General features: G+C 40.7%; 1 protein-coding gene across 1 annotated transcript in view; it reads left to right on the top strand.

Annotated features, from left to right (window-relative positions):
- LOC117469904 (unconventional myosin-VIIa-like) overlaps positions 1 to 24406 on the top strand; it is a 64490-nt gene that overhangs the window by 36051 nt on the left and 4033 nt on the right. Inside the window, exons 23-43 of the mRNA XM_034114376.1 lie at positions 470 to 679; positions 2537 to 2713; positions 2789 to 2878; positions 3371 to 3498; positions 4536 to 4662; positions 6138 to 6257; positions 8135 to 8308; positions 9498 to 9725; positions 10112 to 10282; positions 12179 to 12296; positions 14273 to 14399; positions 14913 to 15082; positions 15505 to 15698; positions 16170 to 16294; positions 16382 to 16539; positions 19068 to 19221; positions 20417 to 20572; positions 20778 to 20883; positions 22148 to 22261; positions 23712 to 23799; positions 24123 to 24229. Of these exons, the coding sequence (XP_033970267.1) occupies positions 470 to 679; positions 2537 to 2713; positions 2789 to 2878; positions 3371 to 3498; positions 4536 to 4662; positions 6138 to 6257; positions 8135 to 8308; positions 9498 to 9725; positions 10112 to 10282; positions 12179 to 12296; positions 14273 to 14399; positions 14913 to 15082; positions 15505 to 15698; positions 16170 to 16294; positions 16382 to 16539; positions 19068 to 19221; positions 20417 to 20572; positions 20778 to 20883; positions 22148 to 22261; positions 23712 to 23799; positions 24123 to 24229 (3042 nt within the window). The remainder of the gene's footprint in view (positions 1 to 469; positions 680 to 2536; positions 2714 to 2788; positions 2879 to 3370; positions 3499 to 4535; positions 4663 to 6137; positions 6258 to 8134; positions 8309 to 9497; positions 9726 to 10111; positions 10283 to 12178; positions 12297 to 14272; positions 14400 to 14912; positions 15083 to 15504; positions 15699 to 16169; positions 16295 to 16381; positions 16540 to 19067; positions 19222 to 20416; positions 20573 to 20777; positions 20884 to 22147; positions 22262 to 23711; positions 23800 to 24122; positions 24230 to 24406) is intronic.

Raw genomic sequence — 24406 nt, 5'->3', positions numbered from 1 at the left:
TGCCGTCAGTGAGGAAAAGAAATGGCTCAGAGCCTCAGAATACTGACATCTGTATTTTATGTCATCTTTTTTTCCTTCTAATTTGTTATTATTTGGTGCAGGCACAAAACATACTACCAATAGAAATACATTGCTTCTAAAATCGTTCTGTGTCAAAATACTGAAATCTGTATTTTTTTAAATGTCTTTTTCCTTCTAATTTGTTATTATTTACATTGCTTTTAAAATCGTTCTGTGTGACACGAAAAAAATGGCGAAATCGTGTTGGTGAACACGAATCAATAGATTAATTTCGTGACTATAACACGAAATGCCGTGAGACTGTGTTGAATTAGCAGATGTTAGCAGATGTTAGCATGCTGCTGCTGAACATCATTAACATTGGACTTGTAGCTTCATCTTTAGTTCTGATTCTGTAGAAAACGCGTTGCACATATTAACGTCTTTCTTCTGCTCTCCTCCCGCTCAGGACTTGGAGAACAACCCTCAGGGTGATGAAGCTGAAGAGGAGGTGATGAATGAAGCCCGGCCGCTGCCTGATGAGGAAGACGAAGATCTGTCCGAGTACAAGTTCTCCAAGTTTGCAGCGACATACTTCCAGGGAGTTTCCACTTACACCTACATCAGAAGAGCTCTGAAACAACCTCTGCTGTTCCACGAGGACGAAGGAGACCAGCTGGTGAGAAACAGAAAGACCTTAACTCTCCACTTAGGTATTTCACTGAGGATGCTAATCTACTGGAAGTCTTTAGTTTATGGAAAATATGCTAATGCTTAAAACACAATGTAGACATGATTGATTCCAATTAAAGCAGTTAGCAAAGTACCTTCAAGTATGCGTGCTAAGAAGAAAACAGGGGTGACATAAGTGCATCGACTCAAGTGCTTTACTTAAGGTCAAATTTGAGGTATTTCCTAATGTACCTGCGTCTAATTTATACTTTTACTGCACGTTTTACTCCATTTGTTGTTACTTTACAGTCTGCAGTTATTAATCCACTTCCTGTCCATTGAGAACCATTTATCTCCTGCTAATTTTGAATAATTGTATTATAGACTGAATGAGGAAGTACTCTTTTATTTCTCCTTCTTCTTAACCTTAAGAAAGTCTTTAAAAGCCTCTTGTATCAGCTGGAAAATGCATCGTCATTACATTACATGTCACTTGTTAGACGCTTTTCTCCAAAGCGACTAACATACTCAATACTGTGAACAATCCCCACAGGAGCAATTTGGGGTGAAGTGTCTCAGGGACACAACGACATGCTGACTGCAATGGGACTCGAACTTTCTATCCCCCTGATTCAAAGTTCAGCGCAATAAGTTCAGCGCACTATCCCACTGAGCCACAGCCTCCTCGTCACAAAGCTGAAAACAGGGCTGTTATTGTGAGAAACTCATGAAAAGATGACTTTTTTAGAGATACATGGTTCTCCCAGGACAAAGCTTCAACACATGATATCTAATAGAATAAGATGCACTGCTGCAAACTACCCAACATAACTTAAAGTGGAGCTATCATGCTATATTTGAATAATATAGTGTAGGGCCATACCTATATAAGGCATATTTATACTTTTTTTTTTTCAAAATACCAAACAGATCATGCATTTTAGCCATGCCTCATTTTGCTCAATTTGACATTTTTTAGCTCTGGGCAGATTCTGTGAGAACAGCACCACCTACAGGCCTGGCATATGTACTACAGCGTCTCCAGCGCTTTCGAACGGCAATGCCGTGGCTGTCTCCTCCTGATTGGTGGAGTTGGCCCAATAGCCATAGCGCCACCGTCCTGACGTCAGGACAGTGTTCAAATCTGGATCAGTTTTTATCAGATCCGTTGCAGCCCCTTTTTTAGAGATTTGGGTATGGAGGAAAATAGAGAGGGTTGTGTTTTCTGACACTTGGTGAGTTCCCTGGAACACCGGGGACACATATTCATGTAGAAAAGACGTACACAAGTGCATTTTGCATGATAGGTCCCCTTTAAAGTAGTTAAACACATCTTCAGCTGTTAATGCAACATCCACAGGGAACAGTTCATGTCTCTAACTTGCAGTGCTATATCTTCACAGTGTGGTATTAGTATTAAAGGATATATATACTTGCTCATGTCCTCCAGGCTGCGTTGGCGGTGTGGATCAGTACTTTTTCATGTCTTCAAAAGCCTCTTGTATCAGCTGGAAAATGCATCGTCACAAAGCTGAAAACAGGACTGTTATTGTGAGAAACTCGTGAAAAGATGACTATTTTTCAAAGCTTCAAGCACATAAGGTCTAATAGATATAAGATGCACCGCTGCAGATACCCAACATTATATAAAGTAGTTCAAATCATTTGTATAATGCAACATACACAAGGAACAGTTTTGACTACATGACTCTAACTTAGTAGTGCTGTATTTTCACAGTGTGTGTTAGTATGTGTACTTCAGTGAATATTCACAGAGTGTGTTAGTATGTGTACTTCAGTAAATATTCACAGTGTGTGTTAGTATGTGTACTTCAGTGAAGGATCTCTCCCTCCTGTCCTCCAGGCTGCGCTGGCGGTGTGGATCACCGTGCTGAGGTTCATGGGAGACTTACAGGAGCCCAAGAGTCAGATGGCGATAAACGACGGCAGTGAGAAGATCCCCGTCATGACGAAGATCTACGAGACCCTCGGAAAGAGGACGTACAAGAGAGAGCTGCAGGAGCTGCAGGTGGAGGGGGAGGTGAGAGGGTCGCGGTGTTTTGATTTTGAGGATAACATAAATAATGTAATAATGACTCCATGTTTGTTTCTACAGAACAGCACCATCGACAGCCAGAAGAGGAACAGTGTGAGACATAAACTGGTGTCTCTCACCCTGAAGAGGAAATCTAAAATCACTGAGGAGGTGAGATTCAAACCAGCAAATTATTTTATAGTTATCACCAGATTTAGTTGTTTCTGTACTTGCAAAAAAACAACTGCACACTGTCTAACTTGCACAAAAAGTTTGCAAGTTATACCTTCATCAGGCAAAAAGTCTACCTCCAAATGATTGGAAATAAATATTTGATTTCCAACGTTTTGATGTACTCCCTCCTCTCCTACTGTCTGATGCAAAAGATGTGTTGAATGTTCTTCTGGTTCTTTATATTTGAACATGTTATCATATACTGGGCACTTATGGATCACCAACACACTGATATCACTTGTTTTGAAGCCAATAAAAAAGGCAATCATTTTGTAAAATGTACATTCTCTAATTTTGGTTTCGTGATTATGTTCCCCTGGGAGACTTCAGTGAGTCCCCATAACCAGTGTCAGCAGTTGTTGGACAGTGTGAGGACTCTCAGAGCACATCAATTAAGACGTTTTTTTCTTTGTTTAAAATGTGCTTCAGGTGACCAGACGTCTGACGGAGGGGGATTACGGCCTGCAGGGGAACAGCATGCTGGAGGACAGACCCACCTCCAACCTGGAGAAACTCCACTTCATCATCGGGAACGCCATCTTAAGACCCGCCCTCAGGTGAGCCGAGAGAAACTGCATATTTACTTTCTTTAATTCCTTTTAATGTCATCACAAAACGCAGACTAGTGGAGGCTGCAGTGTTTCTAAATCCTGCAGAGGTGGGAAGTAGTGGAGTACAAATACTTTGCTACTGTACTTAAGTACATTTTTCTGGTATCAGTACTTTACTCCACTACTTATTTTTCTGACGACCTTTTACTTTGACTTCTTACATGTTGAACACAAATACCTGTACTTTCTACTTCTTACATGTTGAACACAAATACCTGTACTTTCTACTTCTTACATGTTGAACACAAATACCTGTACTTTCTACTTCTTACATTTTGAACCCAAATACCTGTACTTTCTACTTCTTACATGTTGAACACAAATACCTGTACTTTCTACTTCTTACATGTTGAACACAAATACCTGTACTTTCTACTTCTTACATGTTGAACACAAATACCTGTACTTTCTACTTCTTACATGTTGAACACAAATACCTGTACTTTCTACTTCTTACATGTTGAACACAAATACCTGTACTTTCTACTTCTCACATTTCCCAAACAGGCTGGTTCCTTTAGTTTGAATGTGTGTTTGGTGGCGTGATCATTATTCTTTAGAGTCATTGCGTGCCTATTGATTTGAACACGATCCGTGTATCCATCATTTCCTGGTCTTCTCTAAAGAAGAGGGACCAATGAAAACGTTGTCATGTTGCCGTTGTTCAGCATGGAAACATTCATTAGCTAACAATGACATTATTGTTCTATTAATATAAAGGGAGGTCAGGTACTCTTTAAAACAGCTGCTAGTTATGGGTACTTTTTACTGAAGTACATTTCAAAGCCTCTTTACTTTGACTTGAGTAAAGAAGTTTAGTCAGTACTTCTACTTTCACCAGAGTATTTTTAAACACGAGTATCTGTACTTCTACTTGAGTAAAGGATGTGTGTACTTTTGCCCTCTCTGAGATCCTGCAGTTGTCACTCCATCAGAGATCTTGGGTATTGTTTTGCTCAGCTGTTGTTGCTCTGTGTCTTCAGGGATGAGATCTACTGTCAGATCTGCAAACAGCTGACTCAGAACTCGTCTAAGAGCAGCCACGCTCGAGGCTGGATCCTGCTGTCGCTCTGCGTCGGCTGCTTCGCCCCCTCAGAGAAGTTCGTCAAGGTAACAGACCTCAAAATATAGCAGGAATGACTTCCAATGCAATGTGAAAGTACAGCTTAGAAACACTGGAGGTCATCTCTGAATCCCTGGTTAGTCGGTTAAAGTTAGACTCATAAGTGTCTCTGGTAGGATTCTGATACTAGTTATTCCAACACTTTGAACATGACAGTAAATACGATGATATTATCCTCCATACGCTTTGATTTGTAAGCTGTAGCTGCTTCAAACATTATTTCATACAAATATGCATTTTATGGCGTATAAATTGAACTTTTAATTCATGAAATTAAGAGGAATATGTTTGGCTTTTCTCTAATAATTAATTTGTTTGTAATTATTGATGAGTTAACTCAGGTGTTGAAGAATGATAGCAGTGAATGCTCATGCTCATCATACTACTTCCCTGATGGCTCCCACAGGATTGTTGACATCCTCGTGGATTCATCTTCTTATTATAGACACATGCATTTCCAAACATATGGTCTACCTATGTTGTAAATGTATTATCTTTTCGATGTACACACGGCATCTATTGCACGTCTGTCCGTCCTGGGAGAGGGATCCCTCCTCTGTTGCTCTCCCTGAGGTTTCTCCCAGGTTCCCTTTAAGCTGTGGGTTTTCTCTGGAAGTGTTTCCTTGTACGATGTGAGGGTCTAAGGACAGAGGGTGTCGTATTGTCATACTGATATTCTGTACAAACTGTGAAGTCCACTGAGACACATGTAACATGTGTGATATTGGGCTATATAAATAAACATTGATTGATTGATAGAAGCCCTTCTTTTTAGGAACGTAGCTTCCCTGGCGCACATTCTTTTCTATGGACGACAGCTCTGGTTAGATTCAGGGTCCATATTTGTTTTGCCTCACTAATGAAGAATCTTGATTATTACACTCTGAACTAGTTAAAACCTCGAGCTACAGGAGGGTTCTTCAGAATTGATTGTGGCATCTCATCCGTGTGGTCAACCAAGGTTCAAGGTTCAAGGTTCTTTATTAGTCATACAACCATAGCTACAGAGTAGTTATGTCGATGAAATTCTTAAGTCACAGGCTTAACCCGTGGCCCGTGACATGTCTTGTGAATTCTCCGGGCGAAGCTCCAAATAAACCGTCAGTGTTTGCCACCAAAGCTCCAGCTCTCCATCGTGTCTCTCTGAGTCCTGACTCCTATTGCTTCAGAAGTTTCCCCCACACTGAATGATACAAAAAAATAATCAGGAATTGGAGATTGAACTGCATTCTTAAAAATATAAAAACTCAGCGGTGAAAACTGAAGCTACACTTTTAAGAAAATGATTTACTCAGGTGGAATTTAACCCAAAAAATGTAGTTGTATGTATTTCTCAAAAGCATTTAATGACTTGTATTCCTTTCCAGTGTCTAATCTTCATCGATCCCATAACGAAAACCATTTATCCCTCTGTCTCTCTAACTCTATCTAATGGTTTGTTTCTCTCTCCCTCTCCTGTCAGTATTTACGGAGGTTTTTGATCAACGGTCCCCCTGGTTACGCTCCATATTGTGAGGAAAGGTTGAGGAGGACGTTTGTGAACCGAACCAGAACTCAGCCGCCATCTTGGCTGGAGCTACAGGTCAAATACTTTTTGTATTATTATTTGTATATGTATGTATATGTACCTTATTTGAATCCTGTTCTTTCACTCTGCTGCTGCTGCTGCTATAAACGCCTCAACTTCCCCGCGGGGATAAATAATCTTCCATTTTATCTAATCTTATATTTTAAGTCAGTTAATGTGATCAGCAATCATTAATCAAGTGAAGAAAGCTGGGTGGCTTCATATCACTTGGAATATTCTTCATGTCAGCCATCATATTAAAAGTTTTTGATTAAATATTGTTTCGTTTGTTTTTCAATAACAAATGTATTTTCGATGGTGAATGAAAAAATATAGTCTTTTATATTTTTCTTGTAAAATATGACATATAACGTAGAAGAATAATATAATTATATATTTATTGTAGTAATAATGATTGTTACCACTTTACAATAAGACTACCCTTATAAAGGATTCATGACGGGTTTATAATCAGGTTATTAATTAGGTTGTAAACACTTTATTAATCATTAAGAACCATTTATAAACCAGTCCTAACATAGTTTTCATACATCAACACAGGCTCACTATTTGGCAAGATGACTAAGCCTTATATTGGTTACTTCAGCTCAGTGAACAACAGATACCAAGGATGCTGGCTGATGAAGGAGACGAAGTAAGCTAAGTAGCCAATATAAGGCTTAGTCATCTTGCCAAATAGTGAGCCCACATTTATCTGTACTGCTAAGCCTTATATTGGCTACCTAGCTTACTTCGTCTCCTTCATCAGCCAGCATCCTTGGTATCTGTTGTTCACTGAGTTGATTCCCCCCCCATCCATCTTGATGTTTCTTGGCATCTCTTTATGACCATTTATTTACGAGTTACTAACATGTATAGCTGCCAAAAGGGAGCCTTAATGTAAAGTGTAAAACACATTCACATTTATTAATGGGAGGCTGTGGCGCAGTGGGCTAGTGCGCTGGTGTTCGGATCAGGGGAGCACAGGTTCAAGTCCCACTGCAGTCAGCATGTCGTTGTGTCCCTGAGACACTTCACCCCAAATTGCTCCTGTGGGGATTGTCCACAGTATTGAGTATGTAAGTCGCTCTGGATAAAAGCGTCTAACAAGTGACATGTAATAACATGTAATAATAAAACATATTCACATTTATTAATGAGTTACTACCATTTCTAATAAGGCTTAGCAGTACAGATAAATGTGGGCTCACTATTCGGCAAGATGACTAAGCCTTATGTTGGCTACTTAGCGAGAATCAACTCAGTGAACAACAGACACCAAGGATGCTGGCTGATGAAGGAGACGAAGTATGCTAGGTAGCCAATATAAGGCTTAGCAGTACAGATAAATGTGGGCTCACTATTTGGCAAGCAACCGGTCACAGTTGCCCTGTTTATCTCATGTCTTATAAAAACTTATTAAGGATTTATAAAGTGTTCACAACCTAATTAATAAATGACTTACAAACTATTCGTAAAAAGGGTAGTCTTATTGTAAAGTGGTACCGAAAATATATATGTATGTTAATAATTTAGTTTTTGGGAGAATAAGTGTAAACTTCTTCTCTCCCCTTTTCAGATGTGTAATCAGGTAGATCGTTTGTTTATATATAATTTGTAATTAAGTAATATTTGTGTTTATCAATTTGACACTGCTTACGTTTGTACAGTATAATAATGATCATGTTTCATTTCATTATCATTATTATTTGTTGGTATTTGTAGTAAGTCTGTAAAGGTATGTGTTATTATATTTTGACTTCTCTTGTGTGTGTCAGTGCGTACTCAGCGGTGAGCGTCAGCACTAACCTGACGCAAATAGTTATTGTTTTACACGTTCGAAATAAATCAAATCAAATATTTTTGACTTAAATCCCATCTCTCCCCCTCAGGCCACTAAATCTAAGAAGCCCATCATGCTGCCGGTGACCTTCATGGACGGCACCACCAAGACTCTTCTGGCCGACTCGGCCACCACGGCCTCGGAGCTCTGCAACGCCCTCGCTGACAAAATAAACCTGAGAGACCGCTTCGGGTTCTCGCTGTACATCGCGCTGTTCGACAAGGTGAGACCAGGGATAATAAGAAGAGGAGATAAGTGAGAAGTGAGAGGATAAGTGAGACCAGGAAATGAGATCAAACTATAAACCAAACCAGATGATAATCAGGGTGTCCGGGGGTCTTAAAAAGTATTAGAAGTTGATGAATCAATTTAGCGAAAATGAAGGCTATTAAAAAGTATTAAAGGGCATTTTCCAAGGTATTACATTTTGTAGCTAGTTTTCAATAAGTATATGAATTGTCCAAAGAGGTTGTATTCTACAGTCTGCCTGAATGTAATCATTGCGTAGGTGTGTAGTGTGATTCTGTGTAGTTTATTGATGGCATCCCGTTGGATTTGACGTCATCTGAACAGGACATCGCACGCTCACTGCTTGATAGCGTGAAGGTCCGTTTACGCCGGTTGTTAAACAACATGGTTATGGGGAAATGCAAGTCTGCGTCCAAATGGTTGGAAGATAAGGAGGAAGGACAATCAATACTGTATATAGTCAATGTTCAAGGTTCTTTATTTGTCATACGAACATAGCTACAGAGTTGTTATGTCGATGAAAATCTTAGGTCACAGGCTGTGAGGTAAAGTGTGTCGCCAAGGTAACCGTTTACAACTCCAAGTGGCGATGAGGTCTTAAAATGTATGGAAAGTGTCTTAAAAAAGGTCTTAAAAGGAATTACATTTGACTTCAGGACTCCTGCATATACCCTGGTAAAGGATGTGTGTGATAAACTGAAGGATGAAGTGTTCCTTATGTGTCCTCCTTCTTAAAGTCTTTAGAAAGCCTCTTGGATACAGCAGCAAAATGCATCGTCACAAAGCTGAAAACAGGGCTGTTTTTCTGAGAAACTCATGAAAAGATTACTTTTTTTTTTAGATTTACTTCCAAAAGCTTACAACACACGGAGATCTTACAGAATATGATGCATTTCTGCAGATTAAACTACCCAACCGTATATAAAGGAGTTACAATGACCACAAGATTAATTATCTACAGCAGGGGAATCCCCTCATTCATTGGTTGCCATTCCCCATTTCCCAATACATTTAATTAGTAGTACAAAGAAGCATTTAACAGAAAACATCTGATGCATAATGAACAGAAACATACTTTTAATTAAGTGAGATTTGACTGACTTTAACTACCAGTCTTTTCTCAGAAGTGAAGGATCTGAATATGTTTTTTTGCTCTCCTCCAGGTCTCGTCTCTCGGCAGCGGCAGCGACCACGTGCTGGACGCCGTGTCTCAGTGCGAACAGTACGCCAAGGAGCAGGGCGCGCAGGAGAGGAACGCTCCCTGGAGGCTGTTCTTCAGGAAGGAAATCTTCAACCCCTGGCACGACCCGGAGGACGACCACACCGCCACCAACCTCATCTACCAGCAGGTCGTACGGGGCGTGAAGTTCGGAGAGTACCGCTGCGAGAGGGTGAGCAGAACTGTTTAGAAAATCATGGTTCTAGTAAAAAGAATTCTATAAATCATTTTGTTTTGATGTGATTATTTATCACTATTTTCACAGTATTTATAAAGCAAGAATCAATGCATTTCTGTAAAAAGTGATCAGTAGATTAACCCGTAATGAAACCAAGTTGAAATTCAATACAGATCTATACAAGGTGAGCAAAATATATCAAATCAAATCAAATCAAGTTTTATTTATATAGCACATTTTTAAAACGATTTTTGGTCAAGCCAAAGTGCTGTACATATAATAATGACCTTACAGTAAGGACACTTTACAGCAAATATAACTGCACATATATCATATATGTTACCTCCTAATGCTGGTCTCTTTGCCCTGTGTATCTCCAGGAGGAGGACCTTGCAGAGCTGGCCTCTCAGCAGTATTTCGTGGATTACGGTGCTGAGGTCCTCCAGGATCGTCTGCTCAGCCTCGTCCCGTCCTACATCCCCGACAGAGAGATCTCCTCCACCAAGACCACCGAGAAGTGGCAGCAGCTCATCGTCAGCGCCCACAAAAAGGTAAACGTCACCACATCTGACAACTGTGTGCTTCAAGATTCAAGGCATGTAGTAGGTATGGCAATGAAGAACTCAAGTCACAGGCTCCTCCAACAGAGCAACATATAAGATAAGATAAGATAGTAGTTTATTGATGTGGGACATTTTTGTGTTGCAGCAGCATAAAAAGACATGGCATTGTACAATCAAAATTAAAAAGACTAGATATATATATATATATATATATTAGGGCTGTCAAGTTAATAACGCGTTAACGCAAAAAAAAAATTAACGGCACTAATTATTTTAACGCGATTAACGCATGTGTATTTTTTGTCCTCGGCCGCCCCGTAGTTTCAGAGCGCATCGAGTTTAAAATACCATCTACAAGCTGATGCTGACAGCCCCGCTCCTGCCGCCCGCTTGTGGCAGACCACACTTCCATGCTCACCGGCAGGCCTGGACTGGCCATCGGGAGGACCGGGAGGGTGTGTGTATGTGTGGCGCGACTCGCGCGAGCGAGGCACACCTTACGTGTTGTTGTTGTTGTTAGCATCTGGGGCTAGCTAGCTGCGCTAACGGATATAAGGAGCTGTTTCAATGAAAACAGAGGAGCGACATTTCGCCGACAACTGCGCCGAGCACTTGACTTTATGCAGGTAGCCTGACAGTGGGACATTGTACGAAAAGTCAGCACACTCACCACGGATAGTGCGCGCAACATGATTGCAGCGTCCAGGCAGCTCCCGTTCGAGCATATGTGCCTTGAGCTGCACATAGCTCCAACGATCCATCACAGTGTCTCCACACACACACACACACACACACACACACACACACACACACACACACACACACACACACACACACACACACACACACTGTATTATTGTATGAGAGAGGTTCCAGGTTGTTGTGTTTAATATTCATGAGAATATTTGTAATGTTCAAATGATAATAAACAAACATATAAAGCATAGTTGTCCACTCATATGTTGATAAGAGTATTACAAACTTGAAAAATATCCCTCTAAGGTACATTTAGAACAGATAAAATTATTTGCGATTAATCACGATTAACTATGGACAATCATGCGATTAATCGCGATTAAATATTTTAATCGACTGACAGCCCTAATTTATATATATGGGAAATAGAACAAATAAATAGCTCATCGTCAGCGCTCACAAAAAGGTAAAAATCACCACATCTGACAACTGTGTGTTTCAAGATTCAAGGCTTTATTGTCATGTGCACAGCAGCTACAGTGTAGGTATGGCAATGAACAACTCAAGTCACAGGCTCCTCCAACAGAGCAACATGAATATATACAGGACATAAAACAAATAAATAGCTCATCGTCAGCGCCCACAAAAAGGTAAACGTCACCATAACATCCTTAAACATTCATCTGATTGCATTTTGCAAATTATGTATCTAATATATCATATTCCATTTACTTGTATAGACTCTTCTTGCACTATTTCTATCCTATTTGTATTTACTTGCACATCTCCAAACATTCTCTTGCCCTATTGTATCTGTTTTATCTGTTTTATGTCCCATATATATATATATATATATATATATATATATATATATATTGCACTGTTGGAGGAGCCTGGGACTTAAGTTTTCCATTGACATATCTATACTGCTAATGTGCACATGACAATAAAGCTTTGAAACTTGAAACATCTGACAACTGTGTGTGTGTAGCTGTGTGACAGTAACTAACTCAAAGTGTGTGTGTGTGTGTGTGTGTGTGTGTGTGTGTGTGTGTGTGTGTGTGTGTGTGTGTGTGTGTGTGTGTGTGTGTGTGTGTGTGTGGTGTGTGTGTGTGTGTGTGTGTGTGTGTGTGTGTGTGTGTGTGTATGTGTGTGTGTGTGTGTGTGTGTGTGTGTGTGTGTGTGCAGGGACTACACAGTAAACGCAGGCTGAGCACTCAGAAGGTGAAGGAGGACGTGGTGGACTTTGCTCGGTTAAAGTGGCCTTTACTCTTCTCACGCTTCTACGAGGCCTTCAAGTTCTCAGGTTGGTCACATACAACTGTCTTGTTTACTATTTGGGTCCATTTGAGGGGAAATATCCCCCCAAAAAGTGTGATTTTTATCTTCATAAATGTGCTTTCTTCTCCTACTTTAATCTTGTACATTCTGACATGTTTCTCACATTATGACCCTCTTTCCCTGGATCCATAAAATACCTTTAATTACCCAAACACGCTGTTGTCCTGACTCATGTAGGAATGTTTAGTTTCATTGTTTAGTTTAGTTTAGTTTATTTATTTAAACTTTAAAGTTGACCTATCATGCTATATTTGAATAATATGGTGTAGGACCATACCTATATAAGGCATATTTAAACTTTTTTTTTTTCAAAATACCAAACAGATCATGCATTTTAGCCAAGCCTCATTTTGCTCAATTTGACATTTTTTAGCTCTGTTTTAGCAAGGGCTGATTCAGTGAGAACAGCACCACCTACTGGCCTGGCATATGTACTACAGCGTCTCCAGCGCTTTGGAACAGCAATGGCCGTGGCTGTCTCCTCCTGATTGGTGGAGTTGGCCCAATAGCCGTAGCGCCACCGTCCTGACGTCAGGACAGTGTTCAAATCTGGATCAGTTTTTATCAGATCCGTTGCAGCCCCTTTTTTAGAGATTTGGGTATGGAGGAAAATAGAGAGGGTTGTGTTTTCTGACACTTGGTGAGTTCCCTGGAACACCGGGGACACATATTCATGTGGAAAAGACGTACACAAGTGCATTTTGCATGATAGGTCCCCTTTAAAGTGTCGTGGACAGCCCCATTGATCATAGGGCGGAGTGGCGCAGTGGGCTGTGCGTTTGGTCATCAGTGGTGTACTGTGGGTATTGTCCACAGTACATGACCATTACATGTATGTATGATATGTATGTGTAATGTGTATCTGTAAAGCGCTTTGAGTCATTGAAAAGCGCTATAATAAATATAAGGAATTATTATTATTGATCAACTGTCACAAAACACAGTAAATGGAGCAGCTTCAGCCAACATTGCTAATTTCCAGCTGTTGTCCCGGCCAGATGATAATAGACACCTTTTAAAAATCACGATACATCAACAGCATTAGTTATAAAAAAAAAGGACATGTGATGCATAGTTTTACTTCCATGTTCCTTTATATATACTAATGGACACCCTTAAAATCACGATACATCAACAGGCACACACACACACACACACACACACACACACACACACACACACACACACACACACACACACACACCACCCCTCAAAGACTGCAACCACTACTATTTTAGAAAAACTACTGTAAGTGTAAATATGCAAATTGACATTTATTTTTATCTCGTTGCGCTGTCATCGCTACTACCTCTGCTTTTACCACTCTTATTTATTTATTGTGTCTATTTTTTACTGCAGTGAGAGTTGCCAAAGACATTTTGTTGTACTTTGTATGATGTCAATAAAGATATAATCTATTCCAGTGATTCTCAAATGGGGGTTCGCGGACCCCTAGGGGTACGTTGGGGTACTGCAGGGGGTACGTGAGATAAAAATAAATAAAAAGGTTCATTAAAAAAATACCATGCATGATTACAAAAATAATCTTAGTACAATAAATTAAATAGAAAACACAATTTTATATAAAATATTCCGAGAACCACTAAGGGGGTCCTCATATAAACATGTTACATTTGTGTATTGTATTTATAGTTTTTCATAATATATCATTTTGTTCATTGGTTTGTTAAACATATATTACTTCAATTGAAAAACTCCTTGGAAAAAATACAAATATCCTTAGTTTGTTGTAATTCATGCATGAAGGAGTTAATAAATCAAACATCACTATATTGTAATTATTTATATAGGCTTTTTCTGTCAAAAATGTCCGGGGTCGGTCAGGGGGTACTTGGCTGAGAAAATGTTTCAAAGGGGGTACATTACTGAAAAAAGTTTGAGAAGCACTGATCTATTCCATACCACCGTCTGTCCTCTCAGGTCCCAGTCTGCCGAAGAACGATGTGATCGTGGCGGTGAACTGGACCGGGGTTTACTTTGTGGACGAGCAGGAGCAGGTCCTGCTGGAGCTTTCCTTCCCAGAGATCACTGCGGTGTCCAGCAGCAGGTACCATAACACCATTTGATTTGTATTTACTTGCACATCTCAAAACATTCTCTTACACTATTGTATCGGTTTTATTTGTTGTATGTCCTATATTCATGTTGCACTGTAGCAGGAGCCTGGGACTTACGTTTTCATTGACACACTTTAGCGAAAGTGCACATGACAATAAAAGCCTTGAAACTTGAAACCGTGACCTTAAAGCGTCAGGGATTAAACTTCCACTGTGTCAAATGAATATTCATTTTGAGGCCTCCTGCCAAAGCCACTCAACCCAAAATGATCCTTGTAAACAAATAATTTGATGAATAACTCAAACACAAAACATAGCCACTGTTTGCTTTTGTATTTTATGTATAAATAGCTGTCAGGAAATTCAACTTGACTAACAAATATGACAAACAATGTTTCTGGATTTCACATCATAGCTTTGATTGAAGAGAATAATGTCTAATTAAACATCCTCGTTCTGCATCAAGGAAAGCCTGTGATTGAAATGTCATCCCCATCCCTCAGAGGGGGAAAGCTGCAGGGCCAGAGCTTCACCTTGGCCACGGTGAAAGGAGACGAGTACACGTTCACCTCCAACAACGCTGAGGACATCAGAGACCTGGTGGTGGACTTCCTGGAGGGTCTGAGGAGGAGGTCTAAGTACGTGGTGGGACTGATCGACTGCCCCAACCCTGGTGAGACACAAAGCTTCATTTAACTGTGTCTGAAAGCATTGCAACACTCTTATTAATACTAGAACACCTCTGTATATATTGAAATAAACGTGTGTATAGGTTCAGAATCAGAATCAGGTTTATTACCAGGTAGGTTGACACGTACGAGGAATTTGACTTGATGAAACACAGATAGAAAACTATATTAAGAAAACTATAATAACATTAAAAGATATAGTCAAATATAGCAGTATTTACATTTAAATGGAATTGGAATTAAATAAAATAGATATTATAGAAGATATTGTGTACATTGTGTGCATTAATGTTGTGTTTTGTACTAAAAGCCCACAGGAAAAGTGAAGTATTTTGATTCTGAATTTGCTGCGAGACTTCATATATATATATTTAAACAGTCTTCATCTGTCTTGTTCGTCCCTCAGTGGGCGCGGTGGACTCCACCTTCCTGAGTTTCTGTAAGGGGGATCTGATCATCCTGGACGAGCACAGCGGGGATCAGGTGATGACGTCGGGCTGGGCTCACGGGATCAACGACCGCACGAAACTGAGAGGAGACTTCCCTGCTGACTGCGTGTACCTGCTGCCCAGCCTCACCAGGCCGCAGTACGACATCGTGGTGAGGGGAGAGGATGCAAACATAGACTGTGTGTATAAAGGAACATGGACGTAAAACCATGCTCCATGTATTATATCAGATTTGTAGTCAGTTAGAAACGATCAATGCACCTTTTTTTCTGTTTGCAGTTTCAAATAAGCCCTTCAACATTTTAAAAACACACATTATACTCGTTAACTTGCATTGCATCCCTCATGTGAAACTCTGTGGATGATATGTTTAAAAACACTTGTATCTGTAAAGGTTTTAAAATCTGATCTGAGGTGAATTTCTTGTTTATTTTGAACTTGTGATTGTGTGCCATTTTGTAAAGCACTTTGAGCTGCACGTGAATAAAGCTTTATTATTATGAGAACAGGAGATCAGAATCAGAAACGATTGAGCGACATTGAGATGTTCACTTTGCACTTGAAAATATATTTGTCTTTTAACTCGGACCTCTGTGTTTCCATTTCCCTCTCTCCTCCTCAGGCTCTGGTGACGATGACTCCTAATCAGAGGCGAGAGTCCATCGGTTCGTCTCAGCTGAGCGTCTCCGACATCGAGGACAGAACTAAAGCCTACACGCTGGAGGAGTTCTCCTACGACTACTTCAGGTGAGTTTCCGCATCCTTTGCATACAGACATAAAGTATATAGTGTATCTATAAATGTGTATTTCACCCTCTTCTATCTGGTCTCCAGGCCTCCTCCGAAGAGCACTCTGAGCAGGGTGATGAACCCAAAGTCTCGGGGGAAGGAGCGTCTGTGGAGCTGCAGCCGGGAGCCAATCAAACAGCCGCTGCTGAAGAAGGTGCTCGCCCACCAGGAGCTCTCCCAGGAGGCCTGCCTCGCATTCATGGATATCCTTTAGGATCTGTATATGTGTTATATGCAGAGATGGCAAAAGTACACACATCCTTTACTCAAGTAGAAGTACTACTCGTGTTTAAAAATACTCTGGTGAAAGTAGAAGTACTGACTAAACTTCTTTACTCAAGTCAAAGTAAAGAGGGCTTTGAAATGTACTTCAGTAAAAAGTACCCATAACTAGCAGCTGTTTTAAAGAGTACCTGACCTCCCTTTATATTAATAGAACAATAATGTCATTGTTAGCTAATGAATGTTTCCATGCTGAACAACGGCAACATGACAACGTTTTCATTGGTCCCTCTTCTTTAGAGAAGACCAGGAAATGATGGATACACGGATCGTGTTCAAATCAATAGGCACGCAATGACTCTAAATAATAATGATCACGCCACCAAACACACATTCAAACTAAAGGAACCAGCCTGTTTGGGAAATGTGAGAAGTAGAAAGTACAGGTATTTGTGTTCAACATGTGAGAAGTAGAAAGTACAGGTATTTGTGTTCAAAGTGTAAGAAGTCAAAGTAAAAAGTCGTCAGAAAAATAAGTAGTGGAGTAAAGTACTGATACCAGAAACATGTACTTAAGTACAGTAACGAAGTATTTTTACTGATTACTTCCCACCTCTGGTTATATTTTTGCATCATCACCCTTTTTTTACCGAACAGAATACTTTTTAATTATGTTTTTTCTCAGAATAACACCTTCCTCTCCCATAATTAAACAAATACATGCATACATATAATGGGCCTTATCGACTGTTGCAGTAACCCTCTCCCTTTTTGGATTCACACTCTTCTGACAATCCCAGTAAAGGTCATTTTTATAGATACATTAAAGGTGGGGTATGTAATTCACTTCAGAAACACTTGTTATATTCCATGGAATGCTCTTAACATCCCGATAGCAATGAATATCTGAAGTGCTTTGACAATAAATACATATAAATATTTAATCTGTGGAAGCCGTAGTACTGTAAAAAGCACGACCAATCATCTGAGCCGGCCCGGCTAAAATAACTGGATGGCCTACCTGCCTGTCAGCCTTCCATCGGGGCACAAACTTATCTCGTGCCCTCATTGGTCATGTGCGCGTACTTAAAAGATATGTCAATTGAGACGAATGCATGATTTACCATGCATTTGAATAAAGTACCATATTGACCCGAATATAAGACGTTTTTTTTTTCCTAGAAATAAATGTAATTACACAGTCACAGCAACAGATGGCGCCAAACGAGTGTTCCCCCAAGCGAGACACCGTCTTAGGCCCCAGCTCCACGAGAACAAATACGGCAAAACGCATCGGAGTAACGCAAACGCAACCGCAAAAAACCTTCCGTCCCCACGCAATATACACCGGATTGTGTCAAGCTCCACGAGACGGCTCCGTTTACATCCAAACGCTGGAAAAGCTGCAGTACATATGCCGAGCCTGTACGTGGCGCTGTAACTTCCTCCACAAAAGCAGCAACTTCCTCCACAAAAGCAGCGAAGAAGAATGGTTGTCATGGCTGCGGTGGGGGCGGTGGGGGCGGAGGGATCCGGGCAGAGTTTTTCGCCAGTCAATGTGTGTTAAAGTTTAAATCTTCATGCTTCCTCATGCAGCAGCTGATCCAGTAAGTAAACCCGACAATAAAAATAAACATATTTATAACTAGTTTAGGTAGTTTGAGAGGTAATTAAAATAGCTAAGGGTGGTGATCTGACTTGAAGTGTGTGTTTTGCTCCCGCTGCTTCACAGCCGGAGGAGCTGCGTGTCTCCGTCCTGTCAGATTAGACTTCACTCGCGTTTATGTTCATATCGAGATAAAGATAAATAATCTGAATTCAGTGTGCAGTGTACTTTTGCGGAGGTGAGCAGCAGAGGCGGGGAGAGGCGGGGCTATGAAACGCATGACCGTATAGGCGACTCCACGGCCCCGTTGGACCCCCCAGAGCGCTCCGTTCCCAGATCTATCCACCTTTGGACCCGTTGTCGTTTGCGGGGTATGTTTCTACGTTTCCCTTACGGCGTCGTCGAGCTTAAAGGGCTATACGCATGAGAAATATGCGGATTCAACCCGTTTTCGTCCTCGTGGAGCCTAGGCCTTAAAGTACAGTACACAGCAACAGGTAGAGATAGAGATGGAGAGACACAGAGACCAACTTGTTAATAAACAAGAGAGGCGAAGTTACGATGCCAATTTTAAGATAATGGTGATCAACGAAGCAGTCATCAAACAACTGTCGAGGAGAAAAGAAATATGGTGTTACTGAATGTAACGTCAGAAGATGGCGAGCCCAAAAAGACCGCCTTAAAAATGTAAACAGTCAGAGAAAAGCTTTATAAAAATGAGTCAAAAATATTCGGGTCAATTCGGTACTTTCAGGTTTCTGAGTTTGTTTATTTATGGTTGACATCACTTGTTGTCAGGTAAACAAAGTGTGATGTAGTGTTAAGGAATCTTAGATTCCCGTCCCCTCTCTCATGGTATTTAAGAAGTATTTAATGATTGTTTGCTGTCCTTGACCCTTGCACCTCTGATGAAGTACATGTGCGACTACCCGTCCAAACGGGCGCGCTCCGTCAACGAGCTCACAGACCAGATCTTTGAAGGAGCTCTGAAGGCCGAGCCGCTCAAAGACGAGATCTTCTGTCAGATCCTCAAACAGCTCACTGAGAACAGCATCAAGTGAGACACACACACACACACACACACACGCACTGACACACACACACACTGACAGACACACACACGCACACACACACACACACACACACACACACACACACACACACTGACACACACACGCACTGACACACACACTGACACACACTGACACACACACACACACACACGCACTGACACACACACTGACACACACACACACACACGCACTGACACACACACACACACTGACACACACACACTGACACACACACACACGCACTGACACACACACACACACACACACACGCACTGACACACACACACACACACTGACACACACACACTGACACACACACACACGCACTGACACACACACACACACACACACACGCACTGACACACACACACACACACACACACACGCACTGACACACACACACACGCACTGACACACGCACTGACACACACACACACGCACGCACTGACACACACACACGCACACACATGCACGCACTGACACACACACTGACACACACACACACACTGACACACACACTCACACACACACACACACGCACACACACGCACGCACTGACACACACACTGACACACACACACACCAGTATTTTAAGTATTTACAAATGGTTCTACGTTTACAAACTACAACGTTTAAATGCTCTTACAGTACATACAATCGTTAGGGATAAAAACAGGATGTTATAATATTAGATTTTAAGACCATAGTTTTTCTAGTTTTACTTAAGTAAAGGATCTGAGTTATTCTTCCACCTCTGGTATAAAGCCACATCACAAATTGATAAACCAGTATCGTATAATAAAAAGGTAAATAGGTGCAGCTTAATTAGCCTGATCGACTTTAGGTGTCAAAGATGGTCGTTTTGAAACAATTATTCAACAAGTATTATGACCTTTTAGTACGTCACTGTGTTACAATTGTGTGTGTGTGTGTGTGTGTGTGTGTGTGTGTGTGTGTGTGTGTGTGTGTGTGTGTGTGTGTGTGTGTGTGTGTGTGTGTGTGTGTGTGTGTGTGTGTGTGTGTGTGTGTGTGTGTGTGTGTGTGTGTGTGTGTGTGTGTGTGTGTGTGTGTGTGTGTGTGTGTGTGTGTGTGTGTGTGTGTGTGTGTGTGTGTGTGTGTGTGTGTGTGTGTGTGTGTGTGTGTGTGTGTGTGTGTGTGTGTGTGTGTGTGTGTGTGCAGGTACAGTGAGGAGAAGGGCTGGGAGCTGCTGTGGCTGTGCACCGGTCTGTTTCCTCCCAGTAACATCCTGCTGCCTCACGTCCAGAAGTTCCTCCAGGCCAAGAAACATTATCCTCTCGCTCCGGACTGCATGCAGCGGCTCCAGAAGGCCTTACGGTGACACACACACACACACACACACACACACACACACACACACACCTCTGATCCTCTTGAAAAGGCCCTTTGAGCATGTTTTCTTGCTGTGATGCAAGTCAAATTTCAGACTTGATCTGACCATTAAAGTATTATCGTATCGTCATATCGTATCGTTTATATTATGCAGAGTATAATTCTACTTCCTGTCTACCATGTGTTTCAGAAATGGATCCAGGAAGTACCCTCCTCACCTGGTGGAGGTGGAGGCCATCCAGCACAAAACCACGCAGATCTTCCACAAGGTTTATTTTCCTGATGACTCCGACGAGGTCAGTGATGACGTAACATGCTAAATATATATAATTACCTAACACATTATAACTTCAGTTACCATGAACTCATACCATATATGGAGCTGGTACTTGCCATTTCAAAACAAGTCTAAATAAAGTGAGACAATGTTATTCATAAAAGAAGAAATATCAAACTGTTCCTCTTGCTTTCATATATTAAAAGTTGAATTTATAACATTTATATCATTGTTAATTACCTAATGTTTGAAGCAGCTTACGAATCAAAGCTTATGGAGGATAATATTATCTTATTCACTGTCATGTTTAAAGTGTTAGGGCTATAACTCTTATCAGAGATCTTTTTTTTAGCATCATCTATGTTTTTTAATGATTCCTCTAAAAACATTGGAACTTAAAGGGGACCTATCATGCAAAATGCACTTTTTGATGTCCTTTATACAAAAATGTGTGTCCCCGGTGTGTCAGGGAACTCACGCAGCGTCAGAAATAAAACCCTCTCTCTTTTCCTCCGTACCCAAATCTCTAAAAACGGGGGAACAACGGAGCTGATCCAGATTTGCGTCCGATATGACGTAATATCTGAAATGTGGACCCACGGCCCTATCAGAAACGTTGCTATCAGAAACAATGCCCGACTGTTTTGGACGTAATATGGTCGGTGTTTACATTAGCATCGCTAACACTCAGAGCTAACCTGTACTGGAGAGCATGTGTGTGAAGAAGCAGGAAATAAAAAGGAACTCACCTTGTGGTATAACCGGCAAGAGAGAAAGCCTTTGAGCTCCATACTGTTTCAGAGAGAATCCTTGATAATCCATGATATGGCGTTTCATCACGGCAGTATTTAGTTTAGACAGTAGCTGCCGGGTCCCGCGTGAGCTCAGACCCCTCCTTTTTTAAAGCTTTATACCCCAAATCAGCACTTTTGAAACAGGAAGTGAAACAGAGGGATATGAGGCATGGCTAGAATGGGTGATCTGTTTGGTATTTTGAGCAAAACACTTCATAGACATGTTTTTTATATATTTTTATATATCTGAGACCTATGCTATTGCCTAAAAATAGCATGATAGGTGACCTTTAATCCTTTTACTTGCTTGAAATTATTAAAAAAACATTCCTTATTCCTTAATGTTTATCAAAATATACTTTCCATGGCACCTTCTGTGCTACTGTGAACATATTTGCCATAAAAACACACTTTTCTCTCCCATTTTCATCCTCTTACTCATTTTGTATACGTGCAGTAATTATATAAAAGCCTCCTGTGTGTTTGCAGGTGTTTGAAGTGGAGTCGAGCACGAAGGCAAAAGATTTCTGTCACAACATCTCCGGACGTCTGCTGCTCAAATCCTCCGAGGGCTTCAGTCTGTTCGTGAAGATCACTGACAAGGTAACATCTGGATATCTGGATCAAAGTCAACATCTTTTTTAGTACCTGAGGGGAAGATGATGTTTGTTTCCAGAATCTATGATGCACAGTATTTCATTTTTCAACCAAATCCTCTGCAGAAGAAGTAAGAATTCAAGCTGTTTAAACTTTACCTGTCGTGTTAATAGACAAAGGTACAATATAAACAGCATCATTATTGCTATAAACCTTTACATTTATTTTAATTTAAGCCCACAGTTGATTCTAGACATTACGATGATGCTGCAGAGGAGATTTGAGGAAGATTTTCTGGCATTTTCTAAACTTTTAAAGCCATTTTTCATTAAAATCAGGGGGTCCGCGGGGTCTTAAAATGTATTAAAAGTTGATAAATCAATTTAGCGAAAATGAAGGCTATTAAAAAGTATTAAAGGGCATTTTCCAAAGTATTACATTTTGTAGCTAGTTTTCGATAAGTATATAAATTGTCCAAAGAGGTTGTATTCTACAGTGTGCCTGAATGTAATCATTGCGTAGGTGTGTAGTGTGATTCTGTGGAGTTTATTGATGGCATCCCGTTGGGTTTGACGTAATCTGAACAGGACATCGCACGCTCACTGCTTGATAGCGCGCGAAGGTCCGTTTACGCCGGTTGTTAAACAACATGGTTATGGGGAAATGCAAGTCTGCGTCCAAATGGTTGGAAGATAAGGAGGAAGGACATTCAATACTGAATATAGTCAATGTGAGGTAAAGTGTGTCGCCAATGTAATGTTCAAACTCCAAGTGGCGATGAGGTCTTAAAATGTATGGAAAGGGTCCAAAGTTCCAAAAATACTTAAAAGTTCCAAAAATACTTAAAGTTCCAAATATACTTAAAGTTCCAAATATACTTAAAGTTCCAAAAATACCGTAAATTCCAAAAATACTTAAAGTTCAAAATATACTTAAAGTTCCAAAAATACTTAAAGATCCAAAAATACTTAAAGTTCCAAAAATACTTAAAGATCCAAAAATACTTAAAGTTCCAAAAATACCCTAAATTCCAAAAATACTTAAAGTTCCAAAAATACCGCAAATGGTTGGAAGATAAGGAGGAAGGACAATCAATACTGTATATAGTCAATCTGAGGTAAAGTGTGTCGCCAATGTAACCAGTTAAAACTCAAAGTGGCGATGAGGTCTTAAAATGTATGGAAAGGGTCTTAAAAAAGGTCTTAAAAGGTATTACATTTGACTTCAGGATTCCTGCATATACCCTGAAAATTAACCAGATAATGCTTAAACAATTTCCTGGTCCATTTAGAACTTCTCATCGAAGTAAAGTCTACTTTTCCCATCTCCATCTGATGTGTGATTTGATTAAAAGCTCCAGAACATTTCCTAATTGGTCCTCGTGCTGACGTTACAAACTCATTATCATTATTATTATATTTTACTCAAAATATCTCCAAATATTTCTGTTTTCCAGGTCATCAGTGTGCCCGACGGAGACTTCTTCTTCGACTTTGTGAGGCATCTGACGGACTGGATCAAGAAAGCTCGGCATGTGAAAGACGGTAAAAGCAACAACCACAAATATTCTGTCGAATGTAAAGGTTTTGTACATTGTTGTGGGTTCATATAACCTGTGTGTGTGTGTGTGTGTGTGTGTGTGTGTGTGTGTGTGTGTGTGTGTGTGTGTGTGTGTGTGTGTGTGTGTGTGTGTGTGTGTGTGTGTGTGTGTGTGTGTGTGTGTGGTGTGTGTGTGTGTTGTGTGTGTGTGTGTGTGTGTGTGTGTGTGTGTGTGTGTGTGTGTGTGTGTGTGTGTGTGTGTGTGTGTGTGTGTGTGTGTGTGTGTGTGTGTGTGTGTGTGTGTGTGTGTGTGTGTGTGTGTGTGCAGGTGTCTTGCCTTCTCTGACGTACCAGGTGTTCTTCATGAAGAAGCTGTGGACCAACACCACGCCGGGAAAAGACACAATGGCCGACTCCATCTTCCACTACTACCAGGTGAGCAGCAGCGCTCAGAGAACAGTCTTCAAACCTATTATTCATTCATTTAAAAAAGCAATACATGGGTCCTACGCCTGCAACGTGGCTGCGGGAAATGGCGTCCTGTCTCGCTTTGGAAAAATTAACCTATGTGATCAAAAGGAAAGAAAATAAATGTAAGGAAATATGGGACAC

Source organism: Trematomus bernacchii, unplaced genomic scaffold (genome assembly GCF_902827165.1).
Source record: "Trematomus bernacchii unplaced genomic scaffold, fTreBer1.1, whole genome shotgun sequence".
Taxonomy (NCBI): Eukaryota; Metazoa; Chordata; class Actinopteri; order Perciformes; family Nototheniidae; genus Trematomus; species Trematomus bernacchii.
Note: the sequence above shows the minus strand (reverse complement) of the source record. Positions and strands in the feature narration are given on the sequence as shown.